Source organism: Falco rusticolus, chromosome 15 (genome assembly GCF_015220075.1).
Source record: "Falco rusticolus isolate bFalRus1 chromosome 15, bFalRus1.pri, whole genome shotgun sequence".
Classification (NCBI taxonomy): Eukaryota; Metazoa; Chordata; class Aves; order Falconiformes; family Falconidae; genus Falco; species Falco rusticolus.
Genome location: NC_051201.1, coordinates 10,386,439 through 10,403,387, shown reverse-complemented (window position 1 = coordinate 10,403,387; position 16,949 = coordinate 10,386,439). Strand labels below are relative to the sequence as shown.

Sequence of the window (16,949 nt, the reverse complement as noted above, 5' to 3'; positions counted from 1 at the left end):
GGCATGTTACATTCCTGTTTTGTCTGAGCTGGAAGAAATCAGTCTGAATCTCTTTCAGGTTTCTGTGAGGAGATGTAATGTGCCTAAAACAGATACCTCCTTGCAGTGTGTCTTGGCTTCAGATTCTGTTCAGTGGTTCTTTTGGTCATCTTCTTGGCTGGATAAAACCTGAAGTACACCTAACTCAGAGTGATACTTTTTGTTTATTTGCATTGGCTTTTTGTGTCTTTGGGTTGTTGGTTTTTTCCCCCTGTTAGGAAGATGGTCGTGTTTCAGTTGGGTGCAAGTAAATAAGACTAACTTGGTCAGGTCTGCAAAGCCATGGCAGGTAGGGATAAGCAACTTCTTACAGGTGCCAGAGTAACAGTGGGTGAGATACCAGTGGCGTTGTGGCTGAGCCTGGGGTGTGTGTGTGTGTGTGTGTGTGTCATGGTGTGACCCTTCCAGTCCCAGTGGGGTGCACCCCTGATGCCAGAGGTGCACTGGTGCGAGGGGCCACCTGGGCAGCAACCCTGCCCTTCCAGGGAGAGCGGGGAGGAGGTGGTGGCTGTGTTTGATGCTGCAGCCCAAGACCACCTTGTGCAGAGCACCGCAGCGTGGGTCTAGTCACTGACACTGCCAGAATGAGCTGCAGGAGTTGTGCAAACCAGGGCTTTGCAACTGTCTGTGTGTTCAGTTATTACTTTGAATGCTAAAATGAATTTACTTTGAGGACAATATAAATGTAATGTGAAAAAAAAAATCCTGAATTATTTAGCAGTAACTGGAAGAACAATGTTGGTGTTTTCTTTTAAGAGAAATCCAAAAAAATTGAAGTATTTCTGTACTATAGAATACTATTTGTTTGATGGCATTTGGTTTTGCATGTACCTTGCAGATAAGAATATTTGTTGTATAGGTGTGTCAAATCAATAAGCAGAACGCTGGACTGGTGCCTAGTTAGCAGGAAATAAGTCGCTGCTTCATGTCTGCAGCCTTTTTCTGGTCTAGACACTATGATTAAGTTCACTTTTAAAATTGATGCATTTCTATTTTAGCCAGTTGAGAATCCCTTCTATTCACTTTAGTTCAGTTAATTATTTTTTTTTAAAGTGTTAGTTTTGATGTACTTTAGTGTTTTGGAACAACTTCCATTCTGTTGTTAATTTTGAGTGTTGATTACCCTCGTTCTTAAATATGACCCTTTCTCATAATATGCCATTAAAATGTTTCTGGCCTCAGAAATATCTTCTGTACTTACAATTGGTCTTTTGCCTAAGTTGAGAAAGGGAAGTTAGCAGTAGCTGAATCTTTCAAGGATTATAGAAAACTGCTGGAGGTTGCAAAAGATCAGCCGATTTAATAAAGATTCCACAATATTTAATGCACTGAAGTCTTGCCACGTTATATCCAAAACTGAACGAAGAAATAATGAAAAGTTAAGGAGTACAGCTACAGGTAAAAACCCTAGAGATGCAATGAAGATCTGAAATATAAATATTCTGCTGTTACTTCTATCACCACCACCAAAACCAAATCAGAGTTGAATTTGGAGGTCTGGCTGAGTTCCTCTGGATTTGTTCAGTGTTGTATTTTGTGCCATTAGAGCATAATTTAGTTTATCCAGGGTGCTGAATCACTGGTGGTGCTTAAGCTTTCCACTAGTTTTTCTAACTTTTCTATCTTGTAAGAAAAGTTCAATACTCATGCATGATTGAAGGCTCCTTGCAGTCCAGTTACCACAGTTAATAACAGATTTCTTCTAGTCTCAAGGATGCAGACTAGGAACAGGCGGGAAATCAGTCATTCTTCTGCTTAGGGTAAAAGATGGTTTCCTGCTGGAGAAGCAGGACCGTGTTTAAGCCATATGATCCCAAATACTCATATCTGTGCCAGCTGTTTTAGATGTGGGAAATGCATGTGCTTTGCAAGGAATGAGAACCCACTTGGTTTCATACATTAAGTTGGGACTGCAGGGCCAAGTAAATGAGAACAATAAATCTAGATTTTAATTCAAGAAAGTTTAATGTCTTCAGATACTTTAAGTGGTGTAAAAGCAATTTATTTCTTCTCGATTTTGTGCGTATGTATTCTGCTGTACCATTAATTTAAACAGTCTGGATGTAAAAATGTCTTGGTAGTGTGACATTCTTACTAAAATTCTGTGGGTATTTTTCAGGCAGAAAAAATGCTGACCATTTTGTGGGTTTTTGGAAATCGTGTGTAATTATGTCATTTAACCACACAATAAGACTTTCTGTGGTAAAGTTTTAGATAAACAGGAAAACTCATTTTTTACTTTGTTTTCATTGCAGAGCTGTCTTTTTTTTTTTTAGTGCAAAGATGTTTGATTATTTTCTTCAAAAAATAAAACACAAAGTGTTCTGACAGGAAAAATACACCATTAGCAACCTCCTTTCAGCTCTCTTTCAGCATTGGTGCCTGTCGTAGCACATTTTCTCCATTTTGGGGGAATACAGTGTTTTATGTCTGACTTGACTGTGTTGCCAAGAAAGTGATGTAAATATAAGCCATTTACATAGCCTTAAGGCAGATGATTTCTTCATTAAGGGCCCTTCTCCAGGGGAATTTACAGGAAAGTTGAGATGAATACAGTAATGGTAGGAGGCTAATGTGGCTAAATTAAAGGACATTGGATCCCAGTATAGAGGCTGTCTTTCAGGAATTAAATGGCCCTAAATTGTGGTCGCTTCATCCCTTTCCAGTGAGGGGCTGCTTCACTGAATAGAGCCTTTATGTGGGGGTTGGGTGCTGTTTAATGAAGTGCGATAGCTTCACGCTGTACATGAGTTATCTTAGCTGTCCTAAATATCCCAAACAAGAAAACTGGTTAACAATTTGCCACTTTATTCAAGCCAAAAAGCACAACAAAACCACTATTGGGAAATACCTTGTACTTAATTCCTCTACTTGGATGTTTTTTTTCTTCTTCTGCATCATGTGGTGGTGGGAGGTGAAGGATGCAGGGCTGTATCGCACACGTTGGGCTGCAGGTCTGGGCAGACCCAGACCTCTTCTCAGCTCACCCTGAAGCTTGTTCTTGTTGATCCTGCTTTGCTGACCAGACTCTTGGATCTCCTTTGTTCAAGAAAAAGGTGGTATTGCAGGCAGCCTGGGATGCCTCTGCGTGGACCGGAGCATCCAGTAGGATAAGCAGATGTTGCCGTTGTGACAAAATTGCGTACCAACGCAACGTCCCCTGTATGTACTTCAAGAATGGAAGTAGAAACCAAAAGCAACTGTTAAAAAACCCCAACCAAACAACAAACAACAGTAATAGGAGAGTTACACAAGTCTGAAGGCATTGGAGGAGTTAGGGTGGAATAGAAAACTCTGCAAAGTACTCAGTACAGAGAAAACCAGATGAAAATGTTTGGTTCATCCATCAGAGGAAACTTTCTCTATTGACTCTGCCCAGGAAAGCTGTAGCTGTGTTATTTGTGGGAGAGAGCAGTAATTCATGTAAGAGGAGATCTTCACCGCGTTCAGCTTCTCTTTTTTTTCCTCAGTAAACCAACCTTGAAACTGCTGCTTGTGGAGAAACTTGTCAAAACTCATCACCCTAAACTATGAGGTGTGACTTGAAAGTGAGGGTCACCTCCTGTGGTGGACAAATGGACAAATTTTTTTGCCTGAGATCTATGCTCTGATACGATGCTGGGGTTTTTTTGGTTTGGAGTTTTTGTTGGGTGGTTTTTTTTTTTGTGTGGTGTTTTTTTTTCTTTTCTTTTGCTAGTCCTGTGACTGCAGTTATGGGAGGCAGATGCAGGCCTAGATGGATCTTGTCTCCTGGTTTTCCGAAGTAGCGTTGGTGACTTGTGTGACAAAGCAAGAGCAAAACTTTAGCAGCTGGGGAGGGAGGGCTTTTCTCAGTCATCTGGGGCAGCGCAAGGCTCGGCACTCTTGTGGGGTGTCTGGATGCAGCATGGCTGCTTCCCAGGAGAGCTGGAGGGTCTTTGTCCTTCCTCTTCCCAAGAGAGTGTGTCTAGCCAGCATGGTAAGGCAAGGCATCAATTTTATCTTAGGTGAGTGGTGTGGCAGTGGAAAGAGCGTAGGAAGCTCTGGAGAAATTACTTTTCAGGTCTGTGAGCCTTGGCAAGCTGTGAGCTGCGTGTAGATCATCAGCCGATTCACTAAGCAGTGATGGGCGGTCAACAGGCAGTGGAGACAACGTAGGTTAGAAAGATGTTTTCATTACAGTTACAGAGCTCGGTGAGGGAACAGGGGAAAATGGTGAGTGCTAAACCTGCGCTGCAGTCCCTTGGAAGATAAGCTGGGGCGCTGAGGTGGTGACTGGCTTGGTCTGTTCGCAGTGGGATGCTGGGGGCGTGCTTAGGGGCAGGTGCCTTTATGGCCATGTCAATCCAGCAGCATTCGGGGTAGCAAAACTGTATTCCTTACCAGCTTTGTACAACCAGTCTCATTTATTGCATAAATTTAGATGTGCAGAGAAAGTGAAGCATTTTTCTTACAACGTTAACACATTAATTTTTTAAAAACGAACTTGATCAGTGGATGACCAAGCAAGCTGCTTTGGCTCACGTTGCAGCATTTACACACTTTCAAGTAATGTAGCTGGTTAAGTCATGGGTTTGAGTCCATAAGGTCTTTCACTTTCATTTCATGTGTTCAGAGTAGTTTGCTTTTTTCATTAGAAACAAAATTAGATTAATCTCTGAGTGGAATGGCCACTGAAAGCAGTGCTAGTGTGTTTTTATAGAAGATTCATGTTATTTGTAGTTAATTGGATGGATGCGTCTGGCAAGTTTGTGTGTAGGAGGACAAGATTACCCTGATGTTTCAAAGAGAAAATATGTCATATTAAAGACTGAGATTTTTTTTTTGTGTGTTTACGAAAAGAGAAGTTTCTGTGGGAGGATAGGTTTTTCAGATGTGGTTATTTGGATTTCATTTCTTACAGCAGTCATTGTGAGACAAATAATGGGCAGTCAATGAGAAGGTGGTATCTGTAGCACTGGCAGGATGAATAATCTTCAGGAATGGTGAAATATTTTTTTATTGCAAGAAAAATAGTAACGCGGTTAGTTGGAATCTTACTTGAAGTATGTAAGGGTTACTAGTAAATTGTATGCATGAGAATGTTCTCCTTTCCCTGTACCCCCCAAGAAACAAGTGTTTAGATGTCCGATCTACTCCGGGATGATGATACTCCTGCTAACCGTCAGTTGTTGTGCATGCTTTCAAAACACAGCCTCTGCTTTGTGGCCAGAGTCTCCATCATAAACTGAAGCAGTTGGGGTTTTCTTCCAACCTTTCTGATAAATGTACCAACAGACTTGGGCTACCCCAACTCTGTACACTAATGCTGCTGCCTCTTACTTAAACTGATGGCACATCTTCACTTGCATTTGAATGGTTTGGGTTAAGTCAAACCTAAGTGTACACAACAAACACTTTTATTTCTTGGGGGTGTCACAGGTAAATATATTTTATAGTTTCTTAGGGATAAAATGAAATCTTAAGGTAGAATTGCTCTGAAATGTATTAATTATTAATTTTGATCTTGGGAGTTCATTCCTCCAAGTGCCTCTTCGGTACATAATTTATTTCTAATGCTGTATGCAGGAAACTCTTTCCATCATTTTTGAGCTTTGACTACTAAGATGGGTATGTTATCCTTGAAGCAATACTGTCTGATATGGAGAAGAGCCAGCGTAAGATTTTTATCAGCAAAACAACAGAGACTTCCTCCTTATGCCAAGTAGCAGTTGCCCAGCATAGTAGTGATTGGTTGTGCCAGAACTTCTGGCTCCTTCAGCCTAATGTTGGTGGCACAATTCAGATTTGTTCATGTTTTTTGAAAGTGAACCTAATAGTGCTTGGGCTTGTACTACACTGTTCCTGGAGAATATTGTGGAACCATTTCTTTTAAGAGAATAAAAATTTCAAAATGTCATAATATATCAAAAATAGTGGCAAGAACAGTGGAGACTTTGTTATATTGGAACATCTAAAATATAATTTTGGCAACTAACATGTACCATTAATACCTGATACTGATCCTGCTTGAAACAGCTATTGTTTTTTTTAGAGGTTTTCTTTTTTCTTTTTTTTTGGTGAATTGTGTTCAATGTAACCTTCAGTTATGAGGCTCGTGTTCACAGAAAAAGTGGACTTCCTTACATGCTAATACTGTAAAATGAAGCTGATTTCTGGATAGGTTTTTTTGTGTGTCCTTGCTGAAATCACAGTTTGATTCTGGTTTACTGAATGTTCCATTTCACTGCATATTTCTTCTTATTTTTTTGTACAAAGTAATTAAATGTCAAAGATGAAATCTGAAGTTAAGTGTTCAGTTACGGGGTATCCATTCAGAATGTTTGCTGTGAATTGGCTTGCTCTATTAGCTGGCAAAAATTAGTACGGCATGCACTTTCTTAAAGAGAGCGTGCGAAGTGAAGTGTGAGAGACTTTCTACCCAAGTGTGAGGGGTTTTTATTAACTTGTTTTGCTATATTTTAATCCTTTTTTAAACTTAAATTAGCTACTGTATTCTGAAGTATGTGGCAAACAAAGCATGCAGGGTATTTTCCTTTACTTAGAATCACTGCTGATGTTAGTGACAAAAATGGTAACATTTTTCAAAATCCTTTTGCTTCATTTTGCTAGCTTTGTTATAGGAGGCAAGGACAAATTAACGGATGAAGCATAAAAAGTGCTGAAAGAAAGTATATTTGCAAAACATTATTGAAATTGGCAAAGAAGGATTTAGCAGAAATTGAATTGTATTGTGGCTTCTGTCAATCGTTTAAATCTGTGTTATTTGTGCAAAGCCTTCGAATTATGAATATTTAGCTCTGAGGCGGCTATCTTCTTGAGTTCTTAATTGCCAAATTTAAGTGACTGACTTCAGTCTCAGTAGATTTTTGCGGCAGAGCAAAAAAGTGTTCTTTCTGAAAAATGTAAGTGGGTGGGTGGGGAGGTTGTTGAACTGGAAACCAAAGCACAACATTCTTAGGGCCTTACTTGCTTGCCATGGAAAATGTAAAAAGAAAAAAACCCACAAAAAACCCAATACACAAAAAATCTCCCAATGATAAACAAAACTGTCCATGCAGCTGTTTTTCTTTTACCAGTTACATGTAAAGAGGAATCAGTTTGAAACATACTGACCTATGTAAGTTGTGTACTTTGTGGTAGCTAATCAGTGGGTTTGTCCTTTGGTCAGATTTTTAAGTATAGTGAATGTCACTGTTTTATGCTAAATAGTAAATTTAACTCTTGTCTTGCAAAAGTCTGCATTTGTATTAACTCTATCAAGATACCTTCTGAATTTAGTGTGACTAACAGTTAGCCCAGTCGGGTGTGTTTGTGACACCAGGAGTTTTTCCTTCATCTATTAGCTGTTCATTTTATTCTTGCAAGGGAATGATAAAATATGTTTTTATATGAAATAAAGTGTATTGATGATAAAAAACATGAGAAAGGTGGACATTTTTGGAGGCTGGTAGAGGTCCTGAATCTATTTTGATTGATTTAGATCTCAACTTTGTAATGAAATTTAAATAATGGCTTTATTAAAATGTCTTTCACAGTCACAGTGTATTAATACTGTGTAATTGAGTCTGAGGTTGGCCTAACAGACAAATGAGTTCCATCTTTAGGTTTTGGAATACCATATCGTGAATGAAAAATGAAATAGCATGTTTGAGGTGCCACTTGCATATTAAGCCAGTGGCCTGAAGGGGTTGCATGGTCTTGGGTGTCTCAGTCATGTTGATGTTAGACTTTTTGTAATTTTGCTGAAGTGCATTTTGTTGAACAGAAGATATCCAGAAAGTCTTGCATTAATTTGCTTTTGTTTTTGCTCTTTACAGTGCCCTGTTACAAACTAAAATCACACATTCCTGAGTGTAAACTGATCATGTTCCCAATGGAAATTTCAGGAATACTTGTGGCTACTTTCAAAATGTGGAAATCTATTTATTTTTTTTCCACTTGTTTTTCTTCCTAGGTTTTGGCACTGATCGCATTCATCTGCATAGAGACCATCATGGAATGCTCCCCTTGCGAAGGCCTTTATTTCTTTGAGTTTGTGAGCTGTAGTGCATTGGTGGTTACTGGAGTTCTGTTGCTTATGTTCAGTCTAAATCTTCACACAAGGATACCGCAGATCAACTGGAATCTTACTGTAAGTTTGTACAAATCCTCCCTCTGTTAAAAATAGCTGCAAATCTGTTTTTTAAGTTTGGTCTTGGAACTTTTATTTTCTGCTGTTGTTTAAGGTTGCGTATGAGTGTTCTTTGTGCTGAGTAAAGTATGCCTTTTACTTAGATTTGTTTAGATATATATATATTTATCAGCAGAATGAGCTTTGAAACGTAGCAAGATTAAACTACATAGAACTAAAAATTGTCTTCTGGTAGATTCTCTTTGAAAGGAAGAATTTCCTGCTAATGCCAGCAATTACTGTTTGTGAATGAAGTGGATAAAAATGCAGCATGTTGTTACTTAACTTTGACAGATGCTGTATTTACAGTAGCCTGTTGTTCTCTCTTACGCTGTTTTTTTTGGCTGTTTTTGTTTTTTTTTTTAATTAGGACAGCTGTGCTACATATATTTTTCTTACAGAGATTAATGCAATCATGGGGTAGTAGTGTAAAAAAACTAATGCTTTCTGTGAAAATTGGATGTTTTGAATTGATTACACATAACTATGAAACATTGACTGACAATGCTTAATGTGTTCTCAAAATACGAGGAGTTTTAGGAGGAGAACTGCTGGCAGTGCACATTCCTTTTGTAAAAGTCTCTATTTCCATGCTGTATTTTGAGTTAAACTTTCAGATTGGGTTGCATAAACACAAGTCACAAAACCAACATGTTAAGTCACTCTAAGCAAAAGATCTGTCAGCTTCAAGGACAGTATTTATATCAACTTCTTCAGACGGGACAGATGCATATGTGCCTATGTTCTGTTTTATTTTATAGTCGTCATTTTGTAAGTACTGTTGGAGACCAGTCCCAGAGGTGTTTAGGCTTCTGTGTGATTTTTTTTTTTTTTTAAATTGTTGCAGTTTATTAATATGTGCAGTTTGCCATATGTGCATTTGTAAGCCTAAGTGACTTACCTGAAATTAGATGGAATGTGGAATTAGATGATCCTTTGTACCTTGTTGAGGAGCTCTTCCTAAGAGTACTTGGTAGACAGATTCGATGGACTGAGAACTATGAGTGATAACTAGGTGGGGAAGATCCAGTAGCCAAACAAAACCAGTGGAACCACTGGAATATTACTGGGTTGTCTTGCCTTTGCTCCTTTTGTCTACATCTTGCCAGTGTTGTCACCACTTATCTTTGTGGCAAGCTGAAAAGCAGCAGCTGCAGAGAGAAGGTAGTCTCTGTTTCTGTGGCCAGCTTGGCAGTTTAACGAGCATCATAACAACGTGGCAGCTCATAACAGCAATTGAAGAGCATCTTTTTATACCACACAGTTCTGTATGTACTAGTAGGATGTACCAGAGCATGATAACAAGTGTGTATAGGTGCATCAGTGTCATATAAAATGCATGATGGTTTTGCTGGTGTCGTGCGAGTGGTTTCACACTGAATACTAGGTCCAGCTTGGGTTCAAAGTAAGTTTGACTGAGATGTTTTATCAAGCGGCCATAGTGGTATGCATGGTGCCTGTGTAATGACTTCACATACGCTTGGTTCTGTATGTCTGCACCTTTGGTTCTGTCGTTGAGCCCTGTGGCACACTTATACTGCCTCCCAGAACGCTTTGACAATGTGTTGAACATGCAGAAGCACAGCAGCCTAAATGCAGTGCTCTGCCTTTCCCCCCAGATAATGCAGCAGGTATCAGTGTGTAACTGGTAGGTCCTTTCAGCCACTCTGACTTCTTACAGTATTTTGAGTGCCAAGAATTACCGCTTTGAGTGCAGCATTCCTTGTCTCGGCACAGCACTCCATTAGAGATCTTCAGAGAAAAGAGGGTTTAAAAACCCAGCCAGTTGTGGTGTGGGTTTTTTTGTTTGTTGGGGTTTTTTTGTTTGTGTGGGTGTTTTTTAAGAATTTTGATTTTTAGGGCAAAGGTCATACTCTGAATCCCCTACCTAAATGGCATGGAGCAGCATGACATGGTCGGAGTTCAACCTGAAGGGCAAGTGGAGTACAATGCAAATGCTTTTGGTTTAGTTTACATTGCTGCATATTGCCAGATCAATAGTGGTAGAAGTAAATTGTCATGATCTCGCAAATCTCATTCTTTTAGTTATGTACTGAAGATTAAATGCTTCTTCCATCATTATACCGAAGATGTCTAAAGAAGCGAGAACTGGAAGCTTCTGACTTCTGTTAACTGATGAGACCATGTCTCCCATCCTTCTTCCTGGTATTGCTTACTGATTTTAATAATTGTTAGTCTGATCGAACAGTTACTCTGAGAGGAGTGTGAGAGTATCTTTGTTATTCAGATCGCTGTTTGCTGTTGCACATACAGAGTGGGAGATCAAAAGCTGCTGCTAAAACACCTATGGGAGATTACTTTGGCAAAGTTAGGAAATCTAAGAATGTGGAGTTGTGGCTAAATTTTTTGGGGGCTTATTTTGGCGTTCTATTCTTTACAGTGTAGATGTATACTCCACCATTGTTTACCTCTTTCAATATTTAGTACTTTTCTGTGTTTTGGTGGTTATTTTGATCATTTTGCAGCTTGTGTATATTACAATTACCATAGGAGCTGCTTTCTGCACAAGACTTCCCACTCCTGAATGTTTCAGGAGGAAGTCACTGCTGCTTGTATATAACTTCATTAATGTACATGCTTTACAAAAAGGACTTTATAATGGATGTTTCCCTTGTGAAGAGTCTCAGACTTGGCTTTTAGAAGCTGTGTGAGAAAAAGCAGCTGCTATGGTGCTTGAAAGAATTTAGTAGTCTTAAATTTAGGAAGAAGGCTTCCTTTAAGAACAGCTACTTGAACAAACTTCTTAGGTACCATTTGAAACCACTTGCTTTCAAATGATCTTACATATCAGAAAGTATCAGGCCATCAGCTGCTATTATCCAACACAGGATTGTTTCCTTTAATACTTTATTAAAATTAGACTTCTTTCTAATGTGTTGTGGATATGTCCACGGTCCCTGCTTGGAATGAAAATGTGGATCAGTATATACTGGCACTGAACAGATATGCAGATTTAAAAAATTGTTTTAAATATATATATTTTTAGCTGTTTGGGGAGAAGAGTTTTGTTTGGATCCCAGAGACTTGCCAACTGTTCTCATGTTTTCCTGAGGTAAACATGAAAGAAATGTAGAGATGGTAAGTCAGGAAAAATCCTTGCTTGGGTGTGCTGGAAAGAGGCAGGTCTGTTACAGTAAGATGAAAGAACAGTCACTTGTTGTGTTGTGCAGCACTATGAATATTATGCAAAAATGCCAAAGCTGGGGAACCTGTCAGTGGAAATTTCCATTTCCTTTATGCTATGCTTCACAGCTCAGAGGGAACCTATTCTGCAAGGAGACTGGCAAGTGGTGTAGGGGAATGAAGGGCACAGCACAGATTCCTCCTTAACTGATGGGCTGCTGCTTTGAAATGTTTGTTTTCAGAGTTAACTGAATGCTTACTCTAATTTTGTTTCGCTAAATTATCCATTTTTAATTCATTATTTGAATCTTGTGTGATCTATGGGGAGAGGGTAAGATCTTGCAGCCAAACACGTGTGTGACATGGCCCTCAAAGTAGGGATGGGGTAGGAAAGTTTACAGAAGTTAGGTAGTAGCTTTGGTGTTCTGGTGAATCTGCGTGTGGTTTGCCAGGCTTTCTGACAGTGACTGTCACTGCAGAGTGGATCTGCCATAATGCTGTAGTACCTTTTTTTTTCATGGCTGTTAACTGAGATAACTTGGGGAGGGGGAGAAGTGATGGCAAATGGCTGGGAATACTGGAATGTGACAGTGTCTCTTGGATAAGAATTTGTATGATGAGAGAAATCTGAGTAGTTACAGATGTGAATCATTGCATCATCAGCCAGTAGAACAGACTATTTATGTTTTGTGTGTAGGAGGAAATCTTCTGATAGATTTTGAACATTGATTTTTATTTTCTTTTTAAACATCCACTGGAGTTCTGGTATAATGTATTGTGTGACTCCGAATGCAGAGTTTTTCAGCCTAGAGCAGCCTCAAAGCTGAGGCACAGCACTGAGCACAGCGAGTCCCACCAGGCTTACTAGCCTGGAAACAGTCCCAGGGAAGCACTGGCACGGGGAGGAGACACGAGGAGTCAGGTATGTCTCTTAGAAGACACAGAGCAGTGGCTGTATTTTGTGTTGCCTGAAAATTTATTTCGTCTTTGCAGGCTTTTTTTTTTTCCCCCCCCCCGGTTGTTGCACTGATGAAACCTTATGTGCAAGCAACTGACACCTGAAGCAGTTGGCAGAAAATTTTATGCAGTGACAGTATGAGAAACTGTCTTATGCCAGCGTTGGCTCTGAAGAGTGTAGTTCTAAGGCCTTCACAGGGTAATCTTGTTTTTTTTAAAAAAAATATTTTTTCTTCTGTTTTGAAAAAACATCTTTGTTTTCTTTGGCTTGCTTAGCTGTTGAATGAGAAATTAAGTCATCTGTCGCATTTATGTTTACTGCTGTCAAAATAGCAAAACCCATTAAGGATAAAAATGAGTATTTTACAAATTTTTTAAAATGTCAGAATTAATTTCCTCTGGGTTAGTGCTCTTCATGGAGAGTTCTCATTTGGTGCAGTCTGGTGTAAATGATGCATTATTCTGTAAGAAATGCAAACACACGTTTTAAATACCAGAAATACTCCATGGTTTGGTAGTTATCACTAGTAAGGTCTGCTGCTCTGTGACAGTAAGAGCTGGGCCTGTCTGTGTGCAGGGCTGCTTATTGGAAAAACATGCAGGGAAAGCAGTGAGGAGTAGCTAAGAAAGAACTGAGACGTAAATGGGGCAGGTGATCTTCAAGAAAGCAAAATGAAACTGGGATTGTAGAAGCATTTGTTCAGGAATGTGTTTTGTCATTTACAGTGGAGTTCCTACATCTAACAGGGCTTGCATTCCAACTCAAAAATAGTTAGAAGTAAATAAAATCATATGAATCTTCATTTTAAGGCCACTTCTTTATTTCTTTAAAGTCATAGCTTGTCCCTGACCTTTCAGAGAGCTGACCAAGGTTTTTGAAAGTTGCTTCTGTTAATTCAGATTTTTTTTACATACTTTGCTTGAGATGCTGGAAATAGAAATGATTTCTAGCAGGTGCCAGACACCTGGGACCAAATGGTAGTGCTGAAATGGAGCACCTGCAGATGAATGCTGGAGACCTTTGGAGGCTGCTGTGTGTACCCATGGGGACCTTCAGCCTTGCGCAGGGGCCAGGCAGCGTAGCCCCATGCTGTGAGATGGGCACTAAGGTATCTCTGCACAGTGTGAATCCAGCCCTCTGGGTCACTAGCGTGTTTCTGAAACCGGTGGTCACTGACTATTTTGCCAGGGGGAGGTGATGCTTAGGTGAATCTAGTGTTTGAATAAAGGTTTCTGTACCTATGAAAGCCTAAGCAAATGAGAAAAAACGAGATGGGGATTAGTGCCCATGCAGCTAAATTTGGTTCATTCTACCTAGGGCTTATTTTTGCTTGAGAAACCGTGTTTCCATTTTTAATTGTGGTGCAAAATACTCATGCAATGTTTAATAATGCGATTATGGAGTAAAATTATGGGAGTTTAACTAGAGGTACTTGGTTTAGAGGACTGACTGGTATGTCTGTGAAATTCAAATCGATAGTTTCATATGGAAACAAGAAAAAGTTCCTAAACCTTTCAAGTAAAGAGGTAGTAGTTGGTGGAGAAATTAGGGCTATTTTAAAAAAAAGACACCAAAACAACAACAACAACAAACCCCCCCCCCCCCCCACAAAAAAACCCAAACAACCACCACACTCCTCTCTTCTCCTGCCAGCTGAAAAACGAACACCAAAACCCAAACAGAGCTAAAATGAAATTTTACTTTCGACTCTCTCTTTTGTGGAAAATAACCTGGAGAGCAGCAGGCCACTAACTTCTGTCACCTGTTGTGACAAAGTCAAGCTTTTGGAATGTGCAGGTGTCTTTTCCATATTACATTCATTTAGCTGCTTTAAAGTCCATGTAAATGTAAGCTTTTGGATTTCAGAAAGCAAATGGCAAAAGCAACCACCAGTTTAAGTACCATATTTTTGTTTATACAAATTACAATTGCAGTATGGCCTTGTCTCCCCTGTAAATAGTACCTGGTCACTTGTGCAGTCTCTTACTTTGCCACAAAACACAGGGTAAAAAGGCAGATCATGTGTTTTGATTGAATGTCTTAAAAAGTTTGCATGCGTGAAGTCATGGAGAGCAGTGGATATTACTGATGTGTCTGAGCATCAGAGCCAGCTCCTGGTAACGTACCAAACTGGAAGACTGAACAGAAGCTTTCAAAGCTGATGTGCCTTGCAGCTTTCAGGAGTTTCTTAGTGGGAGTTTTCAGGTCTCTTAACAGACCTCTCATTCATAGCACCTATTCAGCTTTTCCATCCTCATTAATCCAGGAACTGTACCTACCCATACCATTAAAAACGAAAGACCCTAGGATGCTGTCCTTTATTTTCTAGAGTTTCCCACCTTTACAGCAGAATCAGCAGAACAAAAGCCTCATCCTCTTTTAGTATAATATGTGGTATTGGCATAAACCCATCTTCATCCACAAGGTAAGATGCGTCCTGCCTTACGCCCCTTCGGACAGGTGGGTGGTGATGGCAGGGGCAAATATATGTCCCTGGATACTCTCCTTTGGACTAATAGTATTTTTTTGCTAACAGTAACCAGCAAGTGACTGGAAGTCAGTCTTTCATTTTAAATAATTTTGGAAAGAGAAAGGGAGCAGCAGCAGTCTAGAGTGGATTTGATTCAGCTCATGGATTTTGTTCTGTTATGGATGGCAGCTTTGTACAGTATTTTATGGCACAGCATACTGTCTCATGAGGTTGCTGTAATTTCAGCAGAAATTCTTCTATCTGTGTGATGTGGTTTTTACTTTGTCTATAAATATAATAGCAAGAACTTCAGCTATATCATGGCCAGATTTGAAATGGCTCATCTTTTTTCAATTAGTTTATTTTTTATTGTCACGATTATTCATTTCTCTTACGTGGAAGAAAGCTACATTATTTTAGGGAGTGTCCTTCTTGAGTTCTTGCTGTAGTTCATTTTCTTTTGTTTCTGCTCTGACTTTGTCCAAAACCACTGTATTTTTTCTTTTCTTATCTTTCTGCTCTAAGTAGTATGTACCAATTTTTGGATTAAAACCGTCCACCGATATTTGCATCTGTGATGTTACCATTATATGTGTATGAATGTTGTTGTTGTGTCATTGCTCCTTAAGCTCCAAACAGTCTGATCCATGGATATGAAAGATTGTGTTAGTGGTAGCTTTTTAAGAAACCAGCCTTACTGTATGAATGTGAATCAATTATTAGTTGCATTTAAAAGTTTTGACTTACTCATTTCCACAATTCCATTTTCCCTGGTTAAGTGGGAGCCTCAAGGTTGAATTAAAGATTTGAATTGGTGGATTCTTTGCAGGCACAAACTTGATTTTCTTTGTAAAGAGTACAATGAAATAAAATGCCATTGATGATGACTAAGTTTCTAATGTACTTACATCTATGGTTTCCTGGAATAATCATGACAGAGGCACCAGCAGTCTAATTTCAGTGTATATATATATGTTTTGCAGTATCTCAAATTTCTTTCAAGCAGCCTTCAAGTCAATTTGTAGTGTGGGGACAGATGATAATGTGTGTCATGCTGTGGATAGGTCTAGCGGTCTTGCTTATACTGTTCTCCTTTGGCAAGATGATAAAACTGACAGATTCAAAAAGTCAGCAGGTCAGTAGGATTAATTAATAAGCACATCTGACCCCATAAATCATAGAGCATTATGTGTCGTCCACTTAGTCTTTAAGTATGGTACTAAGGAAGTACAAAATGGGTGTCTGAAAAAATATGACCTGGATTATAAGAAGTGTAAAGGTGGAGTATTAAGCACATCTTTGGTTGGCTGTTCTGATGGTTGGTTCCCTTACAATTAAAACTTACTTCATTTTGAATATGACTTTTGTCTGAACTTTGCATCTATTGATTTTGTTAAGCTATTAATTTTGTTGTGCTTTTCTATGTTAAACTTTTAAAACAACTAGTATTTTTTGATTACTTGAACACTGGAGTCTTCATGTACACAGCTCAATGTCTTTAATATTCAAAGCAGTTTAGGTTCTTTGCTTCATACTGTGAGAAATTTTCTCCTCCTTTCAAATAACTTTTGTGGCTCTTCTCTGTACCCTGTCCAATTTTTCAACATACTTTTAAAAATGTGGATACCGGAACAGGATGCGGCATTCCAGTGTCCCCTGCGAAGGTAAGATTACCACCTTACACCTATCGTGTGCATATGTCCAGAGGAATGTATAAGTGGGTTTGCTCCCTTTTTTTGCCATGGCATCACATCTTGAGATGCTTACCCCCTGTAATTGCCAAGTTCTTCTGGGTTATTTCTTCTAGAATTTTGTCTCCATTCTGCAAGGCCTTCCTGCAGCTGACAAATGTACTCTGGTCGTAAAATACACAACTTGACCTTGGGTTGAACTAATTTTTTAAAAAGTTATTCAGGAGCATAGCTGCTCTCTCCTCTGTATTTAGTTCCAGCATTCTTGGTGACATACGTACGTTTACTATAGAGGCCTGATGAATGTGTCGAATACTGTTGTCTGGTATCTGTTGTCTTGTATTTAGAGACACTTCCCCTCTAGTGAGAAAAGGTTTGTGCCCATGAGAACTGCAGCTCTTGTTTGCAGTCGCAGAAGACAGTTAGAGCTGTTAAATGTAGAGTTGGAGAGGATACCTGGAGAAATTAGGAAATGCCATTTTTTTTCTAGTATCT

General features: G+C 39.2%; 1 protein-coding gene across 2 annotated transcripts in view; it reads left to right on the top strand.

Annotated features, from left to right (window-relative positions):
• CMTM4 (CKLF like MARVEL transmembrane domain containing 4) overlaps positions 1-16,949 on the top strand; it is a 41,105-nt gene that overhangs the window by 12,123 nt on the left and 12,033 nt on the right. For both annotated transcript variants that reach the window (XM_037408775.1, XM_037408776.1), the window contains exon 2: positions 7,976-8,152. In XM_037408775.1, coding sequence (XP_037264672.1) covers positions 7,976-8,152 — 177 coding nt within the window. The remainder of the gene's footprint in view (positions 1-7,975; positions 8,153-16,949) is intronic.